The sequence below is a fragment of the Brachyhypopomus gauderio genome, unplaced genomic scaffold (assembly GCF_052324685.1).
Source record: "Brachyhypopomus gauderio isolate BG-103 unplaced genomic scaffold, BGAUD_0.2 sc77, whole genome shotgun sequence".
In the NCBI taxonomy this organism is placed as follows: domain Eukaryota; kingdom Metazoa; phylum Chordata; class Actinopteri; order Gymnotiformes; family Hypopomidae; genus Brachyhypopomus; species Brachyhypopomus gauderio.
This window is the reverse complement of record NW_027506898.1, coordinates 407,501-431,583: the sequence shown is the minus strand read 5'-3', so window position 1 is coordinate 431,583 and position 24,083 is coordinate 407,501. Positions and strand designations below refer to the sequence as shown.

Here is a 24,083-nt window from a genome sequence, read left to right as displayed (position 1 = left end):
GCAGAAAAAGGACAAAATAAAAAGGACAAATGTAAGATTTCATATATACATTTTATTTACAAGCAATATATTAAAATATAAAAATGGAACCATAATAGTATTCTTTTAAGTTATGGTTTACAAGTGAATACCTATTAAAAAGCAAACCGTACAAAACGGTCCTTCAATTAACATTTAAAAACAAAAACAAAACAAGCATAAAGGGATTAACATTGATTTGACAGAACGGATTATTATAGTGGTTCACTGTAAAGAAGTCACCAAGTGAGAGACCATCACACAGACCTGTAAACATAATGCAACTCATGCAGTGTACTCAACACCCACACATCATACTTCCTCCTACACCAAAACAAAATGAACTTTCTTTTAAAGTGGCTACGTGGACATTGTGAATAGTTCATATACATTCATTTCCTACAGTCATCCACCAGTCACAATTTTAAAAAGACTGATGTCAGCCTCTAGTCCTCAGTGAAACTTCTTCTGAGTCACGCCATTTCCATTAGAAATGCCATTGTTGTTGCGAATTGCCTTTCCGTTGGGAATGCCGTTGTGATTTCCATCTGCCGTGACCAGTTCCATGTCTCCACCCTGGAAGTACTCACCGAGTATCATCTTATAGGTTGGGTGAGTTGTCAGCAAATCATACAATGCAGCTGTTGAAAAGATACCATAGTTACTAAAACTGACATAACTGACTATGGAACTAAAGTAGTTACTTTCATGGTTTTACTCTTGACAAATCGCTATCAGTTTGTAGAACTCAATAATATTCCATCCAAACATACAATAGTTAAATATGGGGTCCCGCAAGGCTCCATCTTAGGACCACTATTATTCACATTATATATGCTACCATTGGGCACAGTTATAAACAAACATGGTGTCAATTTTCACTGCTATGCAGATGACACTCAACTTTACATATCAGCCAAACCTGATGACAAACTCAGTTTAGGAAAAATTGAGGCCTGTGTAAGAGATATTAAATGCTGGATGTCTCTAAACTTCCTCCAACTAAATGAGGACAAAACAGAAATTAATAAGGTAACAGCAGGGGGAAGAGCCTTTTCTTATAAGGCCCCCCAGCTTTGGAACAACCTTCCAAAATGCGTCCGGGACTCTGACACAGTCACAATCTTCAAGTCTAGGTTGAAAACCCACCTATTTGGTTTAGCATTTGATAATCAACATTCCCCCTTAGATAAAGGTACAGATCCAGGGGTTCATAGACGAAGGGTTTTATGGTAGACTGAGGCGCTGGTGCTGTCGTCCTGTCACTGCTCGTGGTCACTCAAGTTTGTTGACAGTGCAGTGGATGGATGCCATTGTCTCAGAATGCCCCCAAGCCTAGGTTACCTTCTGGTTCTGCCTTTTTTAGCTAGGCTGTAATAGTTTAACTTAATGCCGGAGTTGCTGCCACACTCCAGAAATGTGTTTAATTTCATCTGTCCTATATATGTCCTCATACAGAGCTAATTTTCCCTGTTTTATTTTCTCCACATGGCTGCCCGCCTGCTCGAGGAAAAATGAGATGAGGAGAGACAAGCAATCCATCCTGGGCCGGCCACCTCCTGCCTAACCGGATGCCTACACCATGATGGACATTATTACATCTTTTTCCTTTTCTTTCTCTTCTTTCTGTCTAAATTGTTGTTGTTGTCATGGTGACCGGTGTCGGCCAGAGGAGGATGGGTTCCCCCCCTGAGTCTTGGTTCCTCTCAAGGTTTCATCCTCATGCAAAAAAAAAACTAGGGAGTTTTTCCTTGCCACTGTCGCCCTTGGCTTGCTCACTGGGGCTAGGACTCGGCACTTGTAAAGCTGCTTTGTGACAACAACTGTTGTAAAAAAGTGCTATATAAATAAAATTTGATTGATTGATTGATTGACTAAACAACATCCTTCGCCTAGGTAAAAAAAATTTTAAGCAAAGCTATTTTCCGCTCACCTTCCGTGCCCTGCCCCCTGGAGGTCAGCTCCGAGTACATCTCTGCAACATTATACTGCGACACTCCCAACAGTGCTCCCATCAGGTCAGAGAGGTCGGCTGCGCTGAGCAAACCATCACCATCACCATCATACAGCTGGTAGACACACAAATGTGTTAAGAATTACTCCTGCTCCAAATTACACTGGATAGTCTTTTGAATACAGTGCATTGTGATGAACCCGAGCAACAGGATATTATTTATAGAATGCACAGACTTGCAGGACGTGCAGTAATTACTGAAGGGGTAAACTGTTACTGTGAAGTCATTCAAAAGGTCAAATTACTCACCTTCACAAAGTAGCTGTTAGCAAGTTAAACAATCAAAGGCAGATACTCTGACTGCACCTGCTCCACTGCCTGGTTCAATAAGCTCTACTAGAGCTGCCTTATTTAGTGTCTGAAGGCAGTGCAGGTAGAGGGAAAGGGGGGAGTTTTTCCTTGCCACCATCACCCCTGACTTGCTCAATAGAGATATGGACCCATGCACTTATAAAGCTGCTTTGTGACAACGTGTTGTAAAAAGCACTATATAAATAAATTTGACTGACTTTAGAAGGAGGAACCGTAGCCATGTAGCTATAGGTGCTTTAATTAGCATTACAAAGAAACACCCACACACTCACCATGAATGCAGTGTGAAGGAGAGACTCTGGATCACGGAGTCTTGCTGCAACGCACACACTCAAACAAAACTGTCTCAGATCCAACATGTCATTCTAATACAAGAACAAAAAAAAAAAACGAATCTCTTTAGTTTCAATGCAAATGTATGCTTTGACATGTCTGCCATCCGTTTCAGTGCATCCATTACCTTGGAGTACAGGGAACATATCTTCACTGCAGGCTGCTTTTCTGTCAGTCCCAGGAGGTTGGTTAATTGATCAACAGTTACCATGGCACCCTGCCCCGAGTGACAGTAGTCAATCATAGTGTTCATCACCATCTTCATTTGAGCTGTGGTAAAACTGGCGTGGAAGAAGGGGGGGGGGCATATTAAAAGAAACCATGGTAGTGTGAAAGTTCTGTTACACATCCATAATCATGTTCAACCATCCAACTATACATACAAACAAATATATACACCTTACCCTTCACGTTTGAGCATTTTGAGAGATTCCCCAGCAGGGGGCTCTAGAGGAAGTGATAGACCACCCATCTTTGTGACTGGGAAAGAGCCCTCCATAACATAGTTTGTAGCTGGTACTCCCAGGGCTCTGTAAGAGTACACAAGTCATTACTTCAAAGACATTTCCTTGTGGTGTAAATTGCAAAATAATTTGTCAAAGCAGCATGTCTGATTGTGGTCACGCAAGCATGAGTGCAAAGTAAACTGCTAGCTCACTTAGCCATGAGTTTCTGCACGTTGTCCGCATACAAGTCTGGGTTGTCCTTTTCTTCAGTGGACGGCTTGTAGACAGGCAAGAACTACAGCAAAACAGACAGCGTCATTCTAGTGGTCAGAGCCCAGCCACACAAACACACACGATTGGCTCAGAAAAGTAGGCATCATACAGAAGGCCCTACCTCCACAGTAACATTGCTGTAGAGTTGAGAAGCAGTGTACCAGAGACACTGAAGCCTACCACAAAAAGAAGCTCTTTTAGAAGACACCACAAATACTGCAGTTTGACTACTGCTCAAATGCCTTGTTTAAGATGTTTTTTTTTTTTATCACCCACAAACATTAAAAAACTTTACCATGATATTCCTTTCCAAGTCCAGCGGACAGTGTCCTGCAAAAGAGATGCTTTAAAAATGAGAATCATTTTCTAACCATACTAACCTATTAATTCTAACTATACTAACCTGCCAACCTCTGCTTAATATAGCATAAGAAACCAGAGCTTAACCTGACAAACTGCTTTAGGGTCAAGAACAATGGTAAAGAAATCGGACGTTAACATAGTGAAAAGGGGTGTGGACTTGTTCATCCTACACTGACAAATGGCACTTACAACAACACGTGTTGTATTGGGCAACCTCAACACTCATGCCTAGACCAACACAAACCTGGGATGACTGATGAATTCATCAACCCACATGCTTCAGCACTCTCTACAAGTTTACTGGACTGGTTATGGAAACATGTCTGATGTAGACGTCTCTGTGGTCCAAGATACGATTTTCAGTTCTGAAATTCAGCCAAAGCAAGTTTTGATATTGGTCATAGGCTCTAAATGGGAGAAGAGAAGGCCATGTCATCATATTCTTCCAGGTTAAACTGGACTACGATTGGCAGCAGGATTCCCACTGGCCAGTGAACATATCAGCAGCACCATCTAGATGCCTCATGTCTCTCTTGGCAATCAGCTATGAGAGGGATAAGGGGATTAACTGGGCTAATTATATCTGCAGAAGTATTGTAGGATTGTCACCCTCACCACTCTGTTAGGATAGCGAAGCAGCACTGGCTGAACAGGTACTCCAGCCAAGAAAGCACCTGAGAACGACAGAGAAACTCATAAGAATCGAGTCAGATTTTAGACCACTGTGTCTTTTAGTCCTTTCTACATACAAGTCGCCACCATCACCTACCAGGTTTAAACTTGATCAGGGCTTGACCGTTAGTAGTGGTACCCTCTGGGAACATAAGCATCTGCAGAAGGACAAACATGCAGTTACACGAGACAAATGAGAAAGACGCAGGGAGAGGCGGCTCCTGTCAACAGGTGGTCTCTCCCAAAGTAAATATACACTCTAGACTGGGAAGCTGATTGGACATGTTTTGTAAGCACCAAAGACGTTTGACCTTGCAACCATACCTGAGGCCAGTAACCGTTGGAAGTGAGTCTCTCTCTGATCTGGGACACACACTTTCTCCTGGACTCTGGATCTTTTCTGCTCACCAGTACTGACTGGTTAAACTCCAGTAGTGCTGAAAGAGAAACATTTAATTTTGCACATTACTACTTTAAAGCTTTTTCCTTGTCTAATGCTATAATCAGTTGCAACCTCAATGTGTGTGTGTGTGTGTGTGTGTGTGTTTCACCTCCTATAACTGGTAGCTTGGTGTTCTCGGAGCGCGATACCACCGTAGGCAGACCCGCAACACACAGCACCAGCATGTCCAAGAAACCACTGTGCGGTGCTACCGCCAACACTGCTGCCTCATTCTGCCTTGCTTGTCGACCTTTGACCTTTATCCACAAGAAACCCATGGAGTAGAACACGGATCGACTCAGGAAGATCATTATGGGGTGGAACAGCCAGCGTCTCCACCCCTGCACGGGCCGCGCTCGCTCAGCCTCCGAGAGCCCGGCAAATCGGAGCAGGGCTACGGGCCACATGAGCAGGAAGAAAAGGGTGGCGAGAGTGATGCGAATGGGGAACAGGATCCAGCCGAGGAGGACACCCTGTGATGGAGAAAGAGACCCACGTCACACGCTTTCAGGAAACCATCCAGCATGTCAGCATTAATGCCATTGCTGGCTGACTCATGCACGCCCAGCCCATACATGAGACAATGTTTTCAAAACAAAATTCAAGTGTTATGGAGATCCCTGCTTTACATTGAAACAAATTTCCACAAACTTATACAAAAAGAAATTAAAGGAAAATGTGTCTTTTTTTGGGCTACAATTTTCTACTTTTTCTATATTTTTGGAACAGTCTTGCACAGAATACCGATTTCTTCTGTTTACAGGTTATACACTTTGGTGCCATGTTACCTGGCACAACAAAGACCAACATCATCTTGCCAACTGTAGCTTTATAGACTACTGCTGCATCTGTCGGATTAACCTGGGAGCTCTCGAGTAACGCAGACTTTGAGCGGTGATCTTTGCCAAAATAAGATGTTTAAAAGTATTGTTGAATCCGGTACAGTTTCGTAGAGGTATGAACTCATTAAAGCTTGTTTAGCATTAGACACATTTATCACACCACGTTCTTCAATGTTATGATTATACGCAGACTTTCTGAGAAACAGCACCCCCGAATCTGCGTTAATCGACCGCAGCCGACACAACGCTGAACACACACACACTTAAGTTAAGGACACATGGAGACCACCTCCTGTTCAACTCCAGTAGAACATAGAAGAACATAGTAGGCAGGGGCTGATATCGTCTATCCAATTTAACAAATGGTGCTTATCCACACAGCCATTCATATCGTACCCGAATTTTCAGCGCTGTAGTTAGTTTCACTTCGTGCACAAACGGGTGTGAGTGTTGGTACGTCGGGGAGTGTCGCATACATCTCTCCATGGTGACAAAACGACAGAAATACACTCCCTGGAAAAGCTATTTAAAGTTCACTGATATACAACCGATCGGTCGTAGGGATCCTTAAAAGTTGGCTGAGAAGGAGATAAATAAGTTATCTTAAAGTCCTGTCTTCATCCGAGTAAAAATCACAGTAGTGCAGAGCGAAGGTGATGAAAAGTTTTTAAAAAGTAATATCCCGAATATTTAAAAAAAACAAATCACAAAGAGTACAAAAAATCGACCAAATGCGCCATCGTCTTGAGGCCTGGTACGGACGCTTGAGCTTGTAGTCTAAAACACGCGTTTATTCCCCGTGCACATGGCGTGAACCTAAGAGCAGAGGAATGCATAAGCTTTATACCCCGCACCGCCCCCAGTTAAAGAGCAGCACGGCCTCCTCCCTATAGGTGTCTGTTCAGGTCCAACAGGTCCTGCAACCCGTCGGCTGAAACTCACGTCTACGTTAAGTAATCGTACATGAATGTCCGTCCTGAATTGCTGAATTGGAAAGGTTAGTGACTCGTTTGTATTAATGTCGCAACACTAAATCTTACCATACAAAGTATTTTCGGTCACACGGAAAGGATGGTGTAAATAACGTTAAGCCCGAAATGTTTTCTGAATAAATGTCTTTGTTGGTACTGACTAATCTTAGTTACAGCCCTTGTTTTGTTCCGCTATACAAAAAAGCTACACAGTCAAAACCGGGCACCTTTAAACACATTACACTGTTTAGACAGCTGCTCGCTCATTTAAACTCTATACTTTTCAAGGATATATACTCAAAAGGCTATATTCTCATACACCAGCCTACATGATGAGCTAGATAATGGATGATTTTTAAGTTTCCGCTGAACGTAATCTTAAAATTTCTAGGGCTTTTTGTACACTTCCTGTTACAACGACCCCGATGAGCTTTTATCAGCCAAGACAAGATATATAGCTGAATATCCCAGTCCTGCATTTCCACCTCTTCACCATACATCAACATCATTCATTATCGCAATCAGAAACAGGCACCTAAACATGAAAGCGGGTGCTCTGTCAAAAAACCAAAACATGACTCCAAGATCAAGAGAGCAACATAACTGTAATTAACCAGAGGTCGGAAAGATTTACAGAGCTTTCACGACACTGGGCACAGATGATTTGTCATGGTTCAGTTTCTTTCTTGACACTGCTCTGGAAACAAAGGGCAGTCTGGTTAGGTGCCATCACAACACATCAATGAAGGAGGTTGTTAACTAATATGTACTTGTAGATGACGGATTTTAGTTTGAATCCTTTAGTTTTAACTGCTGTTTCTCTGTCTGCCAGGGCGATATACTTACCTAGGAATACAAGTCTTAACAGTTTATATTAAACTATTCTAACCACGCTACCTTGGAGGCTATTCTTGTATTCTGGTATTTAAGGTATTAAATGCGAGCTATATTTATTTTATTTTCGAAACAAACCCACCTCGTGCTTCTGTGTAAATTATGTCTAATGAATTTGGGAATACTTAATCTCTCCAGATACTCGGGAGATATTCACATTATGCAGGACACCCTTTTCAGGGCAACAGTCATGATTGTCATGTAAGGTTGAACATTTTCCATTAATTTAGTCCAATGTTTTCTGTTTAGCCTTGTGCTTGTTGGCCCTGTGTGCTTTCATGACATTAAGAATCTTTGTCTACATGGCCACAGAACGAGCTCGGTTTCTTGTTCTCAAAGCTTGACTACTGCAACTTGTTGCTTCTATAGTTCTACAATTGATCCAGAACACAGCAGCACAGCTGCTCTTCATTGGTCAGCAGTTCATTCATGTTATTTCACTGATGTGTTTCCATCACTGGTTTACAGTGGCTGCTCACACCTGATTTGAAACCTTAAAGCTCACATTGCAAGTCGAGAATGACCCAGGCCCTCCCTGATGGCAATGGTCATAGTCTGATCTGGACAACCTCTTCGAACTTCAGGTATGGCTAGGGCTAAAATATTATCCTTCAAGTAGACCAGCTTCACTTGCTTGGTAGTTCACTTATATACTCATAATTTTTGTAGGTCTCAGCATTCACTCCTGTATCTAGCTGTATCCTAATTCAACAGTGTCTTGGACTCTGAACTATTGTAATGGCTAGGATGCATTTTGTGAGTACATGACAAAGCACCTTTGTAACTCTAGATAAAAATGTCTGCTAAATGGTGTAAATGTAAAATTCCTCAGAGACTTGCTGAATATTTAACTAGACGGGCTGATTCCTGACCTTTTAGTGCTTCTCTATCTCTTGCTCTCTTGTGCTTGTTGTCTATGTAGTCTGAACAAGTGTAAGTAATCATACAGGTACAACACTCTAACTCCTGTGATTAAACAGATGTGCTTTAAAGGAATGTCTGAAGCAGTTTTATTAAATCTCTTTATATGGACATTTGTGATAATAGCAGAACCATTATTTAGAACATGTCAAAGACTACTTTAAAATGTACATAAATTATAGAGCAGGGGTCATAACGGCAAAGTGTGCATGTGTTTCGATGTGCAAGAGAGTTTCATTAAGGTTCACAACACCATTCCTCCACCCATTATCTCCAACCTCTGTGGGGTGAAAAAGAGAAAACACAATAAGGATAAAGGGGCTACAAAATCGGATTGGTACTGCATGTGTGCCAGACTTGTAATCCAGACTTTTTTATTAAAATCTTGGATGTCAAACTCAAGTCATCCAGGTGTACTTATAGGCATTGTTCAGTTGGAGTCATACCTGTGGCGGTTCAATAAAAGCGAGCCAATCTGATGAATGCGTTGGCAGGAGGCCCATTGACTGACATTTGTAGATTGCCAATGCAGAACCGAGAAGATTGCCGATAAGGTACACCAAGCCCTGGAGCCACTGCTGACTGGAGCTCTCCAGCAGTTTAAAGGCTAAATAAAGAGAGGAATTGTGAGATGTATGTAGATCAGAGAACAAGCCAGTCTTTCACATGATACTTGATGTAACCTTAATTAACCAGCCCATGCTACTGAGCAACTGAAGCAACATTTGTAGCTTTAACATTAGACTGTCTAGGGGGGTTTGTGATTCCTGAAGAGGAGAGAAACCTAAAGGGCATGGGAATATCTGGGTAAATAAGCTATCCCTCCATAAAATAATAAATATATTTACTCTTGCCTAAAGTAAATGTAACATATACATGAGCAAAACACAATTGGATCAACAAAAAGTCTCTTCCTGCTCTGAAACAATGCCTGCCTGCTATGTTGACGTTAATGCATTATGGACTTTAATAGTTAATGTTAGTTTGGATCACGGCATAACTGAAGTGGTTTCTGGGTGCAGGTGAGAACGTTGTGACAGATGTTACTTACTGGCAGACATGGACATGAGTGCCTGAATGGGCCTCCAGGCCATCATACACACCATCATGATGGGGAAGATGGAAATTGTGTTCCCAGACATGTACATGATGAACAGATTCATTGGAATCTGCTTCAGGGGCCCAAGAGCTACGTCCCAGCATCTCTACACATGACGTACACACACACACAAAGAGAGATTCAATATCATGATCCAAAAGCAAGACAAGACTTGCAATACAATAATCTCATAAACCTTTTGTATATTCACACAGGATTACTTTATCATTGCCATGTCCTTTACCAATTCCAATCATTAAAAAAGATGTCAGCAGTTTTAATCTCATGTGAACAATGATCCCCAGCTTTCATTCAGCTGTATTCTCTTAACAGCAGCAGATTATTAATCCTATTCAAATGCACTGTTTTGCAAAATTTGCGTGTGTGTGATACCATAAATATCTTGTTTATTTGTTATGTTTTCTATTAAACATGGCATATGAACTGCTGATATACTTTCTAGTAAATATACAGTATTTACATTTTCCATAATTACAGGCTACGTTTTAAAACTCTGGTTCTCTGAAGAAGCCTTACCTTCTCTACCAGGTTGCGGTCCGTTTCCTGGACACTAGTGTCAGGAACTGGTTTGTCGGAGTATCCTACTGGATACATAACGTCCCCCTCCTTGTTTTGCCTGTCTCCTCGACTTCTGCACACGGACACCATCGAAATATTATAGAGCAAGCACCGTTTTCTTTAGACTTAACCATCCTCATCCATAGTCTCACCAATTTAGGTACGTTCACGAATAAGATGAAGTGTCTTTTCTGCACAAACGTCATTAAATGTGTCCATTTATTCAGCCTTCTACTGTGTTCGTGTTCATTTATGGCTCACCTGGTGCTGCCCAAACTGAGCTCCAGGGCCCATTTGTTCCGCTTGGGCCCTCCCCGTGTGGACAGAGCTCCTCCTGGTCCCCCCGGCGACGACATGGCACTGTTCAAAACAAAACCAGCCCAGGTTCACTGGCGTTTTCAGGCCTACGTTTAGCTGAAGAGTCCTCAGAGTCCTTACACCTACAAACCGGCAGCTAGTTGGCTAGCGAGCTAACGCTACTGGGACCAGAATACCTTCATTTGCGTACACGCTTACGTTAGCGATCACAGCTAGCTGCTATCTCTATCTAATATCTCTGATTCGCCGTATTCGTGTAAAGTTACTCGACTAATCGTCACCAATCGGTTTAGATTCGCGAGCGAACCACCGAGTTTTAGCACCGCAAAAAACAAAACAAAGCTCTTAGTTAACCAGAACTGAATAAGTTAATACGGTAGCATCACTGTTTACAAAGGTAGTAAAAAAGGGTCATACCTTTAAATTGTTATAGTACAGTATATAATTTTGCCTCGTTAGTTTGAAATGCAATTGTAAATTGTGTTTTAAAAAAAACAGCAATAACGACAGTTGATGTTCACTTCTTGGCAGACCGTCGATGACGTAGTAGCGTTCTTTTTCGCTTTGCATTGGCGAGTTTCATAAATGGGGCACTACCGCCCCCTACTGTATTGTATGGACATGATACGTCTAGATTAGGGGTGTCAAACTCATTTTCGGGCCACATCAGCATAATCGTTGTCAAAAGAGGGCCATATGTAACTTATAAATGTAACTACTCTTTAATGTTAAATAACTCTGAATTTATCATTCAAGTTACTAATATTACATATATATCAGATTCAGAATCTGGCTTTATTGGCCAAGTATGCTCACACATACAAGGAATTTGTGTTTGGTTACAGTAGCTCCCAGTGCACAATAACTAACAATAACATCACCGAAGTAAAACATTTACTCACACATAAACACACATACAAAACATACATTGTAAACGGTGTACAGAGTTGTATATCTACAGTACAGTGCTGAGTGCAGCAGTAAAAAGGCACTGAGGTGCAGACTGAGTTAAATAGTCAAATTAAATGAACTGAATTAGATAAGGCATATACATATGCAGGGTTGCCAACTTCTCAAAATCACTTGGCGCCAGAGCGAACTAGTAACTCATTGAATCATAGATGTAGATCAGAGATAAACTAGATTTTTTCCAGCGTGAGAAATCGGATGTATGGCGTGTGAGCATGTGAAGACAGAGCGTGTGTCTCACGCTCATTGCGTGAGAGTTGGATACCCCGTATATGAGAACAGGAAATTACTGGCAGATACAATAAGTACAGAGTGTTCTTAGGCACTATCACCAGATTAATAAAGTGCAGTACAGGAGGTGAACAGGGTGAGAGGGACAAGCTGGATATGGATTGTGAGTAACAGTCTTGTGTGTAACAGACTGTATCCTGGATGTTGTGTTGTAGTGTTCAGTTGTTCATAAGAGTGATGGCATGTGGGAAGAAGCTTCTCTTTAGTCTGGTGGTCTTAGTCTTCAGTTGTCTAAAATGCCGTCCTGAGGGGAGACGCTGGAACAGGTGGTGTCCAGGCTGTGAAGCATCAGACACAATGTTCTCTGAACACTTCCTGGTTCTGGAGGTGTGTAGATCTGGCAGGGTGGGTAGTGTCACACCGATGGTCCTCTCTGCAGACCTGATGATGTGCTGCAGTCGGTGGGTGTCATGTTTGGTAGCTGAGCTGCCCCACACTGTGTTGGATGCAGAGAGGACAGACTCAATGGTGGCGGTGTAGAACTGCACCATCAGCTCCTGGGGCAGGTTGAACTTCCTCAGCTGACGCAGGAAGTACAGTCTCTGCTGAGCTTTCTTGTTGATGGTGCTGATGTTGTAGTCCCATTTCAGGTCCTTGGAGATTGTTCTACCAAGGAACTTGTAGGACTCCACAGCCATCCCAGTACTGTCCAGGATGGTGAGTGCTGGAAGGGTTGGGGGGCTTCTCCTGAAGTCCACTCTCATCTCCAGTTTTGCTGTGTTCAGCTCCAGGTTGTTGCAGTTACTCCAGAGGACCACCTGCTCAACAGCCCATCTGTAAGCAGACTCATCACTGTCCCGGATATTTGCATAGATGTAAAAATATGTTTGCTTGCTAATTTTATTAGGTTATGAACTAACCTAAAGGTACTTTTTGACAACTACCACTACTTCATAACACAAAAGACATACCGGTTTTTCTCCTTGAAGCACAAACATGTGTTCGCTTTCCCATCTTTCTTGAAACTTCAATCTGAATCGGTTTTTCCCTTCCTGGACATTTTGGGATCATTATTTAATATTTCTCAATTACACTTATTGGGGAAATCGATGTGGAAACACTGCAGTATTGAGATGCCGTCACTTTGTGCATAACATAATTGTGGGGAATGTAGTTTTTGGTACTGCACGCATCTTACTTTTTATTAGGCTTTTAAGCTCTCGCAGGCCACATAAAATGACGCGGCGGAACACATTTGGCCCGCGGGCCTCGAGTTTGACACCTTTGTTCTAGATTAACCAATGCAACCAGAGAACACCCAGGTCCCCATTTTTCACTTTCTAGTAAATTATAGTTCAGGTTATACCAGATGTTATTAAATAAAATTCTACCAAACTACACTATTCAATTCCCTCGTCCAATGCCTTTTTAATTAGTATTACAAATAGAAGTTGTAACAAAAAATGTAATTATCAATATCAATGAAGATGAAAATATTAGAGATGTTTTAAAAAAATGGGCCAAATGAAAATTTGTAATTGTATTTTGTGAAATCTCCTTTGCAGACATTAACACATATAATGACAATCTTTTCCTAAATAACTATCTAAGAGTGGAAGATCAAAGCAGAATGGCAGACGTTTGAAAAACCTTTTTATATAAACTGTAACGTACAAAAAGTACCTATATGATAGTTAATATCACTATTATATACAACATATTATTTTCTTATACAGTAGAAATTAGGTCACACAAAGTGCAAAAGTATTTTTGAGGGGCCAACATGTAAATGTGCCATATTTGTCAATTGTGATTTTTCACCGCAATCGAAATTTGTCCTCCACTTTTTACCCATCTGTGCAGTTAGAACACACACACAAACACACACTAGTGATTACTAGGGGGCTGTGGTGCACACAAGCCCAGAGCGGTGGGCAGCCCTAGCCCGGCACCCGGGGAGCAGTAGGGGTTATGTGCCTTTCTCAAGGGCACCTCAGTCATGGGAATCAAACCAGTTCCCTACCACCAGACCATGACTGTCCCCATGTTGTGGGAACCAGAGTACATCTGAATCAGATTTTTAGTTTGGTGTTGCAGTGTGATCGGACGGATACCATGAAGCAGGATTCTCTGACTAGCAGCTTTCTTAGCCCAGCTTTCTTAGCCCATTTCATTAATGAATCAAATCTAAAAATCAGGTGATCTTCAATTTTGTAAACCCCCACCCCCTTTTGGATCACCTTTGTTCAGTTTTCCAGTGTCGGTTTCAGTCACCTTATTTCTATTTCTTAAATAGCAACTTGTACTGGATCAATTCTGACAAATCATATGTATATAGAAGACTCGAGCTTAAATAAAGAGCAACACTCAGATGAGGGTGAGTGGGGGTATAAATTCCCCTTCTTCCTTCAAGCTCAGGTCTTCTATCAGAGGTCTGAAAGCTTGAGGCTCCTGCCATAGTATCTTAGCTGTTCCCTGCACTCTTCTGGACAGACATGTTGGATGTTCTGGGATCTGCTGGAGTCACTCTCCTAGTTTGGGTGTTACATCTCCTAGTGTTCCGAATACCTTGGGAACCACATCTTTTCTGGCTCTCGTCACAGTATGTAAACAACTTACATAAATGTAATTACAAACACATGAATTATTACATTTGAACAAAGAGTAAAAGTGCATAAACATAAACTGGCCTTGCTCCCTGGTATTCACAATATTTATTATATCAGTCAACTCTAACTGGGAATGTTTGGGCAGTGGTTAATGAAACCAGGTTGTTTTAAGAAAAAAAGTGATATAACCATCAAGTGAAAGTATGAAGATGACTTCAGATACTCCGGATGAGTGTGGTGCATGTGTGGAGGTCACTTATACAGGCTTAGTTCAGGGCAGTGATAGAAGCACATATAGGCATCACAGAGTAATCGTCGCACGGGCTCCTTGAGGGAGGCGAAGTCTAGGCGTTTCACCTCGTCCTCTGATAGGCTCAGGTAACGCCCCACTTCTGGACACGCCCTCACTTGTGGCACATTGAAGCCATTCTCTCCTCCTGTCACGATGACCACAAAACCAAGTGAACAAATAAGTAAAATCAAACCAGCTAATCTATAGGATGTAAAATAGAATAGTTTGATCTTCTGACTTTGTCAATGGCAACAATCCTTGCCCTGTGAGCTCATGACTGATTCACTTCTCTTACCCTCTCGATCAGCCATACTGTCGAAGAACAGCCAGTCAGTAGGTAGGGGCCCATGCTTCACAAAGCTCACATAGTGGCTGGTCTCGATGCACGTCACAGCAAAGAGAGCCAATTGCTGACGAGCACCATGCATTGGTCCCTCCCATGTGCCTATGGGGACTCGAACTTTGACAGGTGTATGTGCCTGTCGCTTCCTATGGGCATGAACCTAATCCGGGGGAGGGATATTGATGATGGTTGCAAAATATCTTCACTCAAATAAAACACTAACATAAAAAAAAATGCGTACCTGTGCATTGCAGGTGTTGCAGTACTGTTTTAATTGGCCAGGCGTAATGTCCAGATCCTCATAACACTGCAAACACTCCCATTCTGCTATTGACTGACAGATGCTACACTGACGGAGTGCTGGAAGAGGAGAAGTGAGAAGGATATGTTTGTCATCTTTGGGACTGAATATATTATGCTGAATATAGTATATATTATACTATAGATGCGCATCATGACATTAAATGGTGCTGGACGCTTTTTTTTTCTCGAGATGTTCTCACTGTCGTCCAGCAGGTCAGTGATGTCGAGGGTGAGGGACGGTAGGATGACCTCGAACATCTTAAACTCTTTGCCGAAACGTGGCATGAGGAGGGGCAAACAGGAAGGAGCCTGTGGATGGAAATGGAGCACAATATGACTATTTAAGTAGGGCCTGGCCTCAGAACAACTTAGAGCAGTGGTTCCCAAACTTCTTCGAGTCCCCCGCCCATCTTTGCTAGCAATGCTCAAATGTGCGTAGCTGGTTTTCCTTGCCGCGCCCCCAACTTTGGGAACCACTGCCTTAGACCAAACTGCTTCAGAAAAACCTTTACTACAGCTTAAAATTTGCCTTGAACTGTTGTGAATTTGCTTTTCACCCCCAAAGGTGATGCAAGTCCCAGTTAGTTTTCATTGCTTCTGTGAAATTTCACATACGCTGCAATTAATGTGGGTAAAGGTTGCCACTACCTCTGTGAATTTAAGCCTGGAATGCATGAAGGAGGATTCCAATAGTGCCTGCACACTGGCAACCCTCATTAGTCCGGCAGGGGGTGAGGACAGAGGGATGGGAGAGAGGGAGGAAGAGAGAGAGGGAGAGAGGGGGGAGGTGGGAGGGGAGGACGGAGTGGACGTGCTGGAAGGAGGGAAGAGCTGGTAGATGTGGCACTCCTGCGGCTCTTGGCTCATAGACCTCACAAACAGAAGGAACAAATAAAGCAATAAGACTGCAGGAGTAGTGAGGAATTAAAGTATAATTTAGTTGTACAGACTGACGTATGGACATGGTGTAAAAATATATGAGGGGGTGGGAAGGGGGGTGGGGGGGCATGTACCTTATTTTTAGAAGTGGTTCTACCCGGAGGAGCTGGAAAAGCTTGTTAAGGAATTCCTCAGGATCTGAAAACACGTACACAATCAAATACACACACACACACATGCACACACAAAGAATCTTGTCTGTCTTGTCACTTGCATTTAACATTTATAAGGACGAACTCTACCTTTCTCTTCATTAGTAAAGCCTGCATCTGTAGTCTCAGCTTCCAGAAGCTTCCGAAGAGCCATGGTCTTACTGGCACATACATAACCATACCTAATCGCAAACGCAGCATTAACATTATTCAGTATTAACAGTATTCAAAGCAAACTGTTGAGCTCAACGCGTCACCTGTGTACGGCACAGACACAATCCTTAAAAGGTGCAAACCTGCGTAAAGGGTTGATGATGTTACAGCGCAGTACGTCCTGAGCTTCTCTACTGCGCTGGCCTTCCTCGTTGGGCCAGAACAAAACCCAATCGACTGAACTGCAGCACGAGAAGACACTGGAGGAAATACAAACACAGGTTAAAGTTAAATCTACAAAGTTAAATCTACAGTCTTTTCAGCTAAGCTACTGATATGACATGATGATGTTAAGCACTCGTGTCTGGTCACTAATGCAACATGCAAATTCATTTGCAACAACGTCTTATAACAGACACACTACACAGCCGTTTCAGTTGGCGGGCACCGACACAAGTGTGAAAGCAGTTGCTCTGTGAAACTGCGCTGGCGGGCGCATCTTCTCACCTGAAGAGTGAAGCATCCAGGTAGCAGGAGTTGAGATGACCCTGGATGCCTTTCTTAAAGCCTTCGTACAGGACCCTGGCATCCGCACCTAGTAAGGGCGGAGTGTTCTCCTCTACACGCTTACTATCCCACTCTGCAAATACTGAGACACACACACACACACACACACACACACACACACACACACACACACACACACACACACACACACACACACACACACACACACACACACACACACACACACACACACACACACACACACACACACACAAATGTTAGGACCCCAATTGCTAATCATAAAGAATTACTCCAAAAGTTCACAAAAGAAAAGCGTTGTTTGGGAAAGGCGGACTACAAACCGCATCATTATCCACGCGATACTCACTAATTGAATTGCAGCGCTGCACCTGATTGGTGGACACCTCAGGGGCAGGAAACCTGGTGTCCCGCCTACAGTTTCGCAGTTTGACAAACAGCCCCTTGTTGGGAGGGCAACGGAAGTGCCGCTCACCGAGATAGCTGCCATCGGTGGCGGCAGACAACTCCTGGTCCTGAAAATAAAAAAAATAAAAAACACAATCCAAGCATGTGTGTGTGTGAGTGTGAAATGCATGTGTGACCCTCAAAACCTTCACCTGCACATCAACAAAGTTGTATTATTTCTTAATCTTTGCTTTTTTAAAACAACTTTATTGCTACCAAACGCACCAGTTCAATTCCCGCCACAGGCTCCGAAATGCCGCTGATCTGTCCAATCCAGCGTATTACTCCAAAAATCGGTGGGTCGTTCATCTCGATCATAGACCCCACCTCTAACCAATGTTTATGTTCCGCCTTCTCCTCAAAAACTGGTGGAGATGGAGGATCGTGAAATCCATTGGATGGATGGAATGGAGCGGTGGAGGGTGAAAGAGGCGGGGCTTGCGTCTTACTGGACGCAATGGCTAGTGGTTTAAGAGCGGTTTTAGTGACCCGGACAGGAGGTGGCCGTAAAATAACTTTCGGTGCTTCTGTTGGAGAGGAGGAAGGAGGCTGGAGGGCAGATTTAGCCATGGCCAGCATGGCAGGATCGATCGGGGGCCTCTGGAATGGGCCCGACTTGGCGGGTACTGCGGGCTGAGGGGGTGGCTTGCTCAGAGAGGGTGAAGGAGGCTGAAATGCTGCCTTAGATGGAGGACTTGGATTGTGCATGGGAGGGGATTTGGGATTAGAGCTGACAGGAGGTGCACGTTCCGATCTCAAATCTACAAAACAAAACAAAACGAAAATATTTTTTGCTGGAAAAATATATTCTTCAGTAACACTGGTCATGTACATGATATCAGTCTTTTCTGGACGAGTGTTACCTGTAGACACTTTGGAGAGTGGAAGAAAGTGGCCATATTCAGGAGACGGAATACAGCACAGCTTATAACTCTTATAGTAACCATTCCAGTTTCCTACTGGCTTATCCTAAAACACACACGCAATGGAAAAAAACTTATAAGTCTCACTACAGCCCACGTATAGAAACTGTGTTGCCATTTCCAAAATAAAGAGAATGGCAAATATTTGTGATGCTCACCGTCAAAAGTCCCACATACACCCCTGTGGACGTCCGCCCAGGCAGAGGCCCACAGAATCGCACGGTGCCCCAGTGGAGAACATCTTCCTGGAGGAAGCAGACCCTTTGGCCACCCTGCAGCGGAGGTGGGGAGGCTGGGGAGGAGTCCGCAGTGCGTGGCAGTATGCTGACCGGACCCTGAACATGACCGAGGTTCTTGCTACTGATTGAGCTGTGATCTGGCTGGCCAGGTTCGCGGTCAGGCTCGAACTCACCGGCGCTACCACCACGAGATGAGCGGCGAGTGGTCAGCTCACTGGCGGCCACGAAGAGGGCACACTGCTCTGGACAGGTGAACAGCTGATGTCCTTTGTAACTTCCATTGCTGCTTCCCATACCTGCTGCCCAGCCCTTGGAGAAAGTTTTAAAAGAAATTTCTCAGCCAAATACTCTTCAAAAGACACACAGCGAGAAAAAAAAAAATCAATAACTTGAGACTTTTACTTTCAACTGGACCCCAAAATACACAGCAGCACTTCCTCGCATTAGGGGGCCGCGGTAACGAAGTTCTGCATCTGCGAGCTCTCCCGATTGGCCACACCGCACAAGCACTGGTGAGCCCAGGGGCAAAGCAGCCAATCGGTGTAGCCGGTGAGGTCTGGAGAGCAGTTTAAATCGCAGTTCTAGGTCAGTGACAGGCTCCAGCAAGCTGGCTAGATCACCGGGTACTTCATTTAGCAAATGTTTGTCCAGCTTCACCATACTGCCATTGTCTACCACCTGCAAAATCGAAAATGTTGACAATATTTGAGCTCCCTAGTTGTATGTGTCTGACAAAGAGAGTATGTTAATTGGGAACACAAACTCTTACCTTTACCCAAATATAATCTACTCTTCCACCCCGCTCCCCTCCTCCCTCCTGCTCTTGGCAAAGATTCCCCTTCTGCAGACGAATGGTGCCTTCCAGGTGATCCTGTACTTTGTGGTCGGATGTCAGCAGGTACATTTTAGGGGCACGTCGCCTCCTATTTTGATGCGGGACTCCGGACATGGCAACGCGAGCTATTTATTCACTGATGGCACAAGACACTATAATGTTGTTTTGCGAAGAAAACATGTTTCACAAAATAGACAGCGAACTAATGCCACAAATGAAGTCTGACAAACACAAGCTTTCCTTGTAATATAACTCAGAGGACTATATAACAAATTAACTAGGTTAGCTGTGACCCTACACTAGAAATCTCAGTATGAGACAAACTAGACAGACATTAAGCTCTGATGCACTTTTGCTAGCTCGTTAGCTCGCTATCCAAAAAGCAAACTATTCACTTAAAATTATATTTAGCTATTGAGTAAAGTCCGATTAATAAAACCTAACAAAAAAGACACGGAAATATGTAAAGGCGACTCCTTACTAATTAAAAACGAAATTTTGACTTACCAATAAAGACATCGTCTCACTATACTTTCTACTTCAGAGTATAGTGGAAAAAACAGGAAACCAAGTGATGGATGGCAACGACAACCACTCAACTGTCAGGAAAGTTTTGCTGGCCAATCGAAAGTGTCATATGGACCCACAGGGGGCGGGGTTTTGTTTAGAGGGAAATTCCTCCTTTGCGACGTTGTGAAGTGTAGAGAAATAAAGCACATTCACCCTACCACTGCTGAACATGGCTTGTTATCTGATCCAAATTATTGCTAGCTAAACTTCCTGTATTTAAGGCTTACCGTGTGCTTAAACATTGTCTTAGAAATCATTTTCTATTTTATTATTACTTTAAAGGGTGTGAGCCACTGGACGTTTCATTAATACATTTATTCAGTCATTACCCTCAACTAGAACTACAGCTAAATAAATGGCTGAATTTAATTACACAACATATGATCTGTATGGCATGGTTTGATTTGCATAATAAGAATAACTTCCAGTTAGGGTATGATGAGAGTCTCTGAGAGGAATTGACAATGACGCATGTAAAGCAGAGTGATTATAGGCACTTTACTAACCCGAGACAGAATATATTAGGTATAGGGAAGTATGTTCAGTTCAGCTGAACTCAGAGTACATTTAAAGGACTGATTTACAAGACCACGTTCTTTCTCATAACGGCTTTTCCAAAGCCAGTCCACCAGCCCTGCCAAATACAAGCCTAGGTTTGTGTCTAACACAACAGTAACACATACAACAGTAATAAATAAATATTTTACACAAGTGTAATAACAATAACTTAAAAAGTTTAATAAATTAAATGTCCTAAAATATGGGAAGTGCACTTGGCAAACATGTTGAGTACAGGCACAAGGTTTGTAAACATGTAAAGTACAGGATTTATTATACATGACTACAACAAGAGTTTGTTGTTCTTCCTCCACAGTCATAACAGATTAAAAATACCACCACTTGAATTGTTTAAACATTTTGCAACTGAAGGCACAATGTGAAGCTGTGAATCATGTGTGAATCAGCTTTTTAGATTGAGATTGTGTTTTCTGAACCTTGTACTATGTACCACTTTATTAGTTAAAACCCACACTGAAGGCAGACTTGACTGATGATTTTGGCAGACAAGCATGTTACGGGTGTTGCGTTGGCTCAGTGTTTATAAAGTAAGTGGTGAGTTCTCCTTTGCCTTTCACATTAATGACTCCCCTTTTGTTCACGCCATACCCCAGGCTTTTGGCCACCTCCGCAGTCTCTTCAGTCACCTGAAGGGGGCAGCACACAACAAGCAGTTTCTTAGTCAAGTGCACTATGAGCAAGTTTCTCAATCCTGGTCCTGGACTTCTGCATTGCGCATTTTTTGGTTTCCCTGTTTCCAACACACAACTCTGAAATCATTAATTAAGACGTCGAAGCATGTTACAGCGTGTGTGTGTGTGTGTGTGTGTGTGTGTAAGCAGAAACAACACATAAACGTGTAAAGAGATAGCATAGAATTATAAATAGTATACAACCTGCATAGACATGCATTGAAATTACATAGAAATACTGCTCTGTATCTCTGCTGTATCTGCTGCACTAAAGAATGTAGGTTTGGTGCTAGGTTAACACACTTAAAGTGTTACGTTGTATCTGAATGTAAGGACGTGCACTTTAGTACTTCTGTTGGTTGAATAGTTCACCTGGGGATCTAGAAAAATATGTAATTCAGTTACCTGATAGCACTGATAGTTGCATGACTATCACTTGACAATCTTTTAACTTCTATGGTCTTATTGATTTTATTCTATGATATAAAGCCAAACTCCCAAAGAGCACTGTTAGAAACTAATTGATAATTCATAAATAATTAAGTTACTCATTACACTGGCCTTCGCCATAGTGTGTATATGAACCGTTGTTACTCATTTAACTGCACAGAGACTTTTTTGCTGTGAGAATTTTTTTGCTGTGAGCAACTTCTTCTGAGGGTGGGTGAGTTTATACCAGGTAACCAATAAAATTATTATTTTTTTATTTTATTATGTTTTGTTTTGGCACCTGTATTTTATCCAGTACTCCAGTGCTGTCCATTCTGCTGGCAACATTTACTGTATTGCCCCAGATGTCATACTGGGGCTTGTGGGCTCCAATCACCCCGGCAATCACCGGCCCGTGGTTAATACCTGATTAGAGGAAGGACAAAAATGAGAGGGAATGCAAGACAGGGAAGACCTAAAGAATGTCTCGTGAGCAAGATTTAACACGTTTTAGTTATCTATATGATATATCTGATATATCTTGATGTATCGGTACAATAGATATATCTTTCTGGGACTGCATACAAGGAAAGCTCAAATGTGACAGTGTGCTGGGTGTGTTAAATGTACCTATCCTGAGTTTGAAGTTGTTGAAAGAGTGTCTGTTGATGTTGTCGAGTCTCCCCATCAAAGAGATGGCGAAGTCCACCATGCTGCGTATGTTATTTTTACATGCGTTGCAGTCCTGCACAAGGACACAAGGATATTCATCAAAAATGCTCATCATCTCCTTTACAGGAAATATCTGGTAAAGGTAGAAGCTTATAAAAGGTCTGCATCTGTGGTCTGCATCTGCTTATGTCCATATATGTATTTCCTTTGGGTGTGGTTCTATGCGTGTGCGTGTGTTCATCTGTCTCACCTGCCATTCCTCTTGTTAAAGTTATGCATTGCACTTGTTTCTTGTTTATGTTAAGGTATTTTATGTGTGACGATACTGTTTGCCAAAAATAGCAGCGTATTCATTCAGTGTGATATTTGTAACTGTGTGACACACAGGCTATCTGAGCTGTGAGCACAGCGTGGGGCTGAACTTGCTAGTATCTCCGACCCTGATAAGTGCATTAAGCCTATTGACTGTATCATATGTATGCCATTTTATCTATTTATTTAAATTAATTTAGTTGATTTGTGATTATGAATGCTAAGCAAAAATGGAATAAAATGTAACAATGTATCATTTTCTTGTATGGTCTGGACCAAGAGAATTGAATTAAAAGCACAAGCACACCCTGAAAGAGACTGACACATTGGGCGTAGGGGTTTGGTTTGTTCCAGGAAACACTTTGAAACAAAATTCTTATCATGCCATTCAGAACTTTCTATACCACAAATGCTAACCACTGAAAATGGCCATTAAAACCTTTTGGTGTAAGTGGCAATATAATAATCTGCATGGGTTGCCCTGAAACATGCACTATGACAGAGTAAACTCCACAAACACGTGCCCACTTCAGTCACACTGCACATATGGCATGTGTGAAATGGGCTTGTGGTGCCGCATTCCAAGTACAGAAAGGTGCAAATTCCAAAGATGCTTAAATTACATCAATTTCAAACAGAATATGACAAGACAACATCAGAAACATCAGCATGAACCTGATTGGCCAGTCCTCTCTACCTTTTGCTCCTCCCTTGCCGTCGGATTGGTGAGTCCAGCAGCGGCCATGTAAGTAGTACCAATAGTTTTAATTTTCTCAACTACACTGAATTTGGGCTTGCTGAGGAGCTAGAGAGAGAAGGACACATACAGAAGGAAAGAGAGAGAAATTGAAAGTTCATCTTCATATGTCCATGCAGAAATACCAGTGACTAACAAACCGTGGCTAAAGTAAATATTTGTTGACCTCCATAATTAGTGTTGAACTGAGGTACCTCATCGAAGTCCGTGATGATTTCGTTGAGAAATCTCAAGCACTCCAGTCCATCACCATTTAAGCTGCTCTCTGTGTAGAAATCCTTAAACTCTGGCACCGAGGCAAACATCACACATACACTCTCACATGACTGGCTGTATAGGTCCTGCAATACACACACACACACACACACACACACACACACACACACACACACACACACACACACACACACACACACACACCTAAGAAACTCCTTTGAAAGTGATTTCACATTTGTGTCTTTTTCATTCTTTATTGGTCATACGGATAATAAGTCCATTGTGGAATGGAGAGCTCTCCTGGTGCCACAGCATGTACTGTCGTCACTGGCTTTGTGTGGTAATCATGCGTGTGTAGTGTGTATAAACAACAAGAACAATCCCAGTTATAATACCTGG

At 42.5% G+C, this 24,083-nt stretch overlaps 4 protein-coding genes and 1 long non-coding RNA gene across 7 annotated transcripts in view; 1 reads left to right on the top strand and 4 right to left on the bottom strand.

Moving 5' to 3' along the window:
* Positions 1-32: 32 nt before the first annotated feature.
* Positions 33-6,516, bottom strand: lpcat4 (lysophosphatidylcholine acyltransferase 4). Its single transcript, XM_076990735.1, has 13 exons — positions 6,112-6,516; positions 4,983-5,346; positions 4,756-4,868; positions 4,529-4,589; positions 4,375-4,433; positions 3,692-3,726; positions 3,518-3,572; positions 3,336-3,418; positions 3,082-3,207; positions 2,805-2,958; positions 2,617-2,709; positions 1,952-2,087; positions 33-659 (listed from the first exon to the last, which is right to left on the bottom strand). Exons 1-13 carry the CDS (start codon positions 6,199-6,201, stop codon positions 472-474), a joined length of 1,557 nt encoding a protein of 518 aa, XP_076846850.1. The 5' UTR covers positions 6,202-6,516; the 3' UTR covers positions 33-471.
* A 104-nt stretch (positions 6,517-6,620) lies between these two features.
* Positions 6,621-9,652, top strand: LOC143491577 (uncharacterized). Its single transcript, XR_013125242.1, has 3 exons — positions 6,621-6,712; positions 8,049-8,164; positions 9,524-9,652. It is a non-coding gene; the product is annotated as an uncharacterized LOC143491577 (long non-coding RNA).
* Positions 8,567-11,071, bottom strand: emc4 (ER membrane protein complex subunit 4). Its single transcript, XM_076990736.1, has 6 exons — positions 10,915-11,071; positions 10,441-10,539; positions 10,138-10,252; positions 9,553-9,706; positions 8,948-9,108; positions 8,567-8,781 (listed from the first exon to the last, which is right to left on the bottom strand). Exons 2-6 carry the CDS (start codon positions 10,533-10,535, stop codon positions 8,746-8,748), a joined length of 561 nt encoding a protein of 186 aa, XP_076846851.1. The 5' UTR covers positions 10,536-10,539; positions 10,915-11,071; the 3' UTR covers positions 8,567-8,745.
* A 2,262-nt stretch (positions 11,072-13,333) lies between these two features.
* cyld3 (cylindromatosis (turban tumor syndrome) 3) lies at positions 13,334-20,045 on the bottom strand. The gene is made up of 16 exons (XM_076990676.1): positions 19,986-20,045; positions 19,413-19,614; positions 19,046-19,321; positions 18,563-18,952; positions 18,345-18,450; positions 17,707-18,242; positions 17,384-17,549; positions 16,996-17,137; positions 16,632-16,748; positions 16,426-16,517; positions 16,258-16,321; positions 15,893-16,115; positions 15,445-15,553; positions 15,183-15,301; positions 14,894-15,101; positions 13,334-14,743 (listed from the first exon to the last, which is right to left on the bottom strand). The coding sequence occupies exons 2-16, from the start codon at positions 19,590-19,592 to the stop codon at positions 14,559-14,561; spliced, it is 2,913 nt and encodes a 970-aa protein (XP_076846791.1). The 5' UTR covers positions 19,593-19,614; positions 19,986-20,045; the 3' UTR covers positions 13,334-14,558.
* A 717-nt stretch (positions 20,046-20,762) lies between these two features.
* Positions 20,763-24,083, bottom strand: part of LOC143491543 (adenylate cyclase type 4) — a 16,645-nt gene continuing 13,324 nt past the window's right edge. For all 3 annotated transcript variants that reach the window (XM_076990674.1, XM_076990673.1, XM_076990675.1), the window contains 6 exons: positions 24,080-24,083; positions 23,663-23,809; positions 23,409-23,516; positions 22,358-22,472; positions 22,029-22,153; positions 20,763-21,253 (listed from right to left, as the gene is read on the bottom strand). The exon at positions 24,080-24,083 is cut by the window's right edge and continues 155 nt beyond it. In XM_076990674.1, coding sequence (XP_076846789.1) covers positions 21,122-21,253; positions 22,029-22,153; positions 22,358-22,472; positions 23,409-23,516; positions 23,663-23,809; positions 24,080-24,083 — 631 coding nt within the window. In that variant the 3' untranslated portion in view covers positions 20,763-21,121. The remainder of the gene's footprint in view (positions 21,254-22,028; positions 22,154-22,357; positions 22,473-23,408; positions 23,517-23,662; positions 23,810-24,079) is intronic.

Bases quoted from the DNA above. Each gene is read 5' to 3' on its own strand.
- lpcat4 (XM_076990735.1), bottom strand. From the start codon at position 6,201: ATGGAGAGATGTATGCGACACTCCCCGACGTACCAACACTCACACCCG. The intron at 3,573-3,691 runs GTAAAGTTTTTT...TTTTTGTGGTAG, and splicing joins ACTTGGAAAGGAATATCATG to GCTTCAGTGTCTCTGGTACA. The intron at 2,959-3,081 runs GTAAGGTGTATA...CTTCCACGCCAG, and splicing joins AAAATGCTCAAACGTGAAGG to TTTTACCACAGCTCAAATGA.
- emc4 (XM_076990736.1), bottom strand. From the start codon at position 10,535: ATGTCGTCGCCGGGGGGACCAGGAGGAGCTCTGTCCACACGGGGAGGG. The intron at 10,253-10,440 runs GTGAGCCATAAA...GTCCGTGTGCAG, and splicing joins CTCAGTTTGGGCAGCACCAG to AAGTCGAGGAGACAGGCAAA. The intron at 9,109-9,552 runs GTAAGTAACATC...CTCTTTATTTAG, and splicing joins ACTCATGTCCATGTCTGCCA to CCTTTAAACTGCTGGAGAGC.
- cyld3 (XM_076990676.1), bottom strand. From the start codon at position 19,592: ATGTCCGGAGTCCCGCATCAAAATAGGAGGCGACGTGCCCCTAAAATG. The intron at 18,451-18,562 runs GTGAGCATCACA...TGTGTGTTTTAG, and splicing joins TGTATGTGGGACTTTTGACG to GATAAGCCAGTAGGAAACTG. The intron at 16,749-16,995 runs GTGAGAAGATGC...TATTTCCTCCAG, and splicing joins CTGGATGCTTCACTCTTCAG to TGTCTTCTCGTGCTGCAGTT.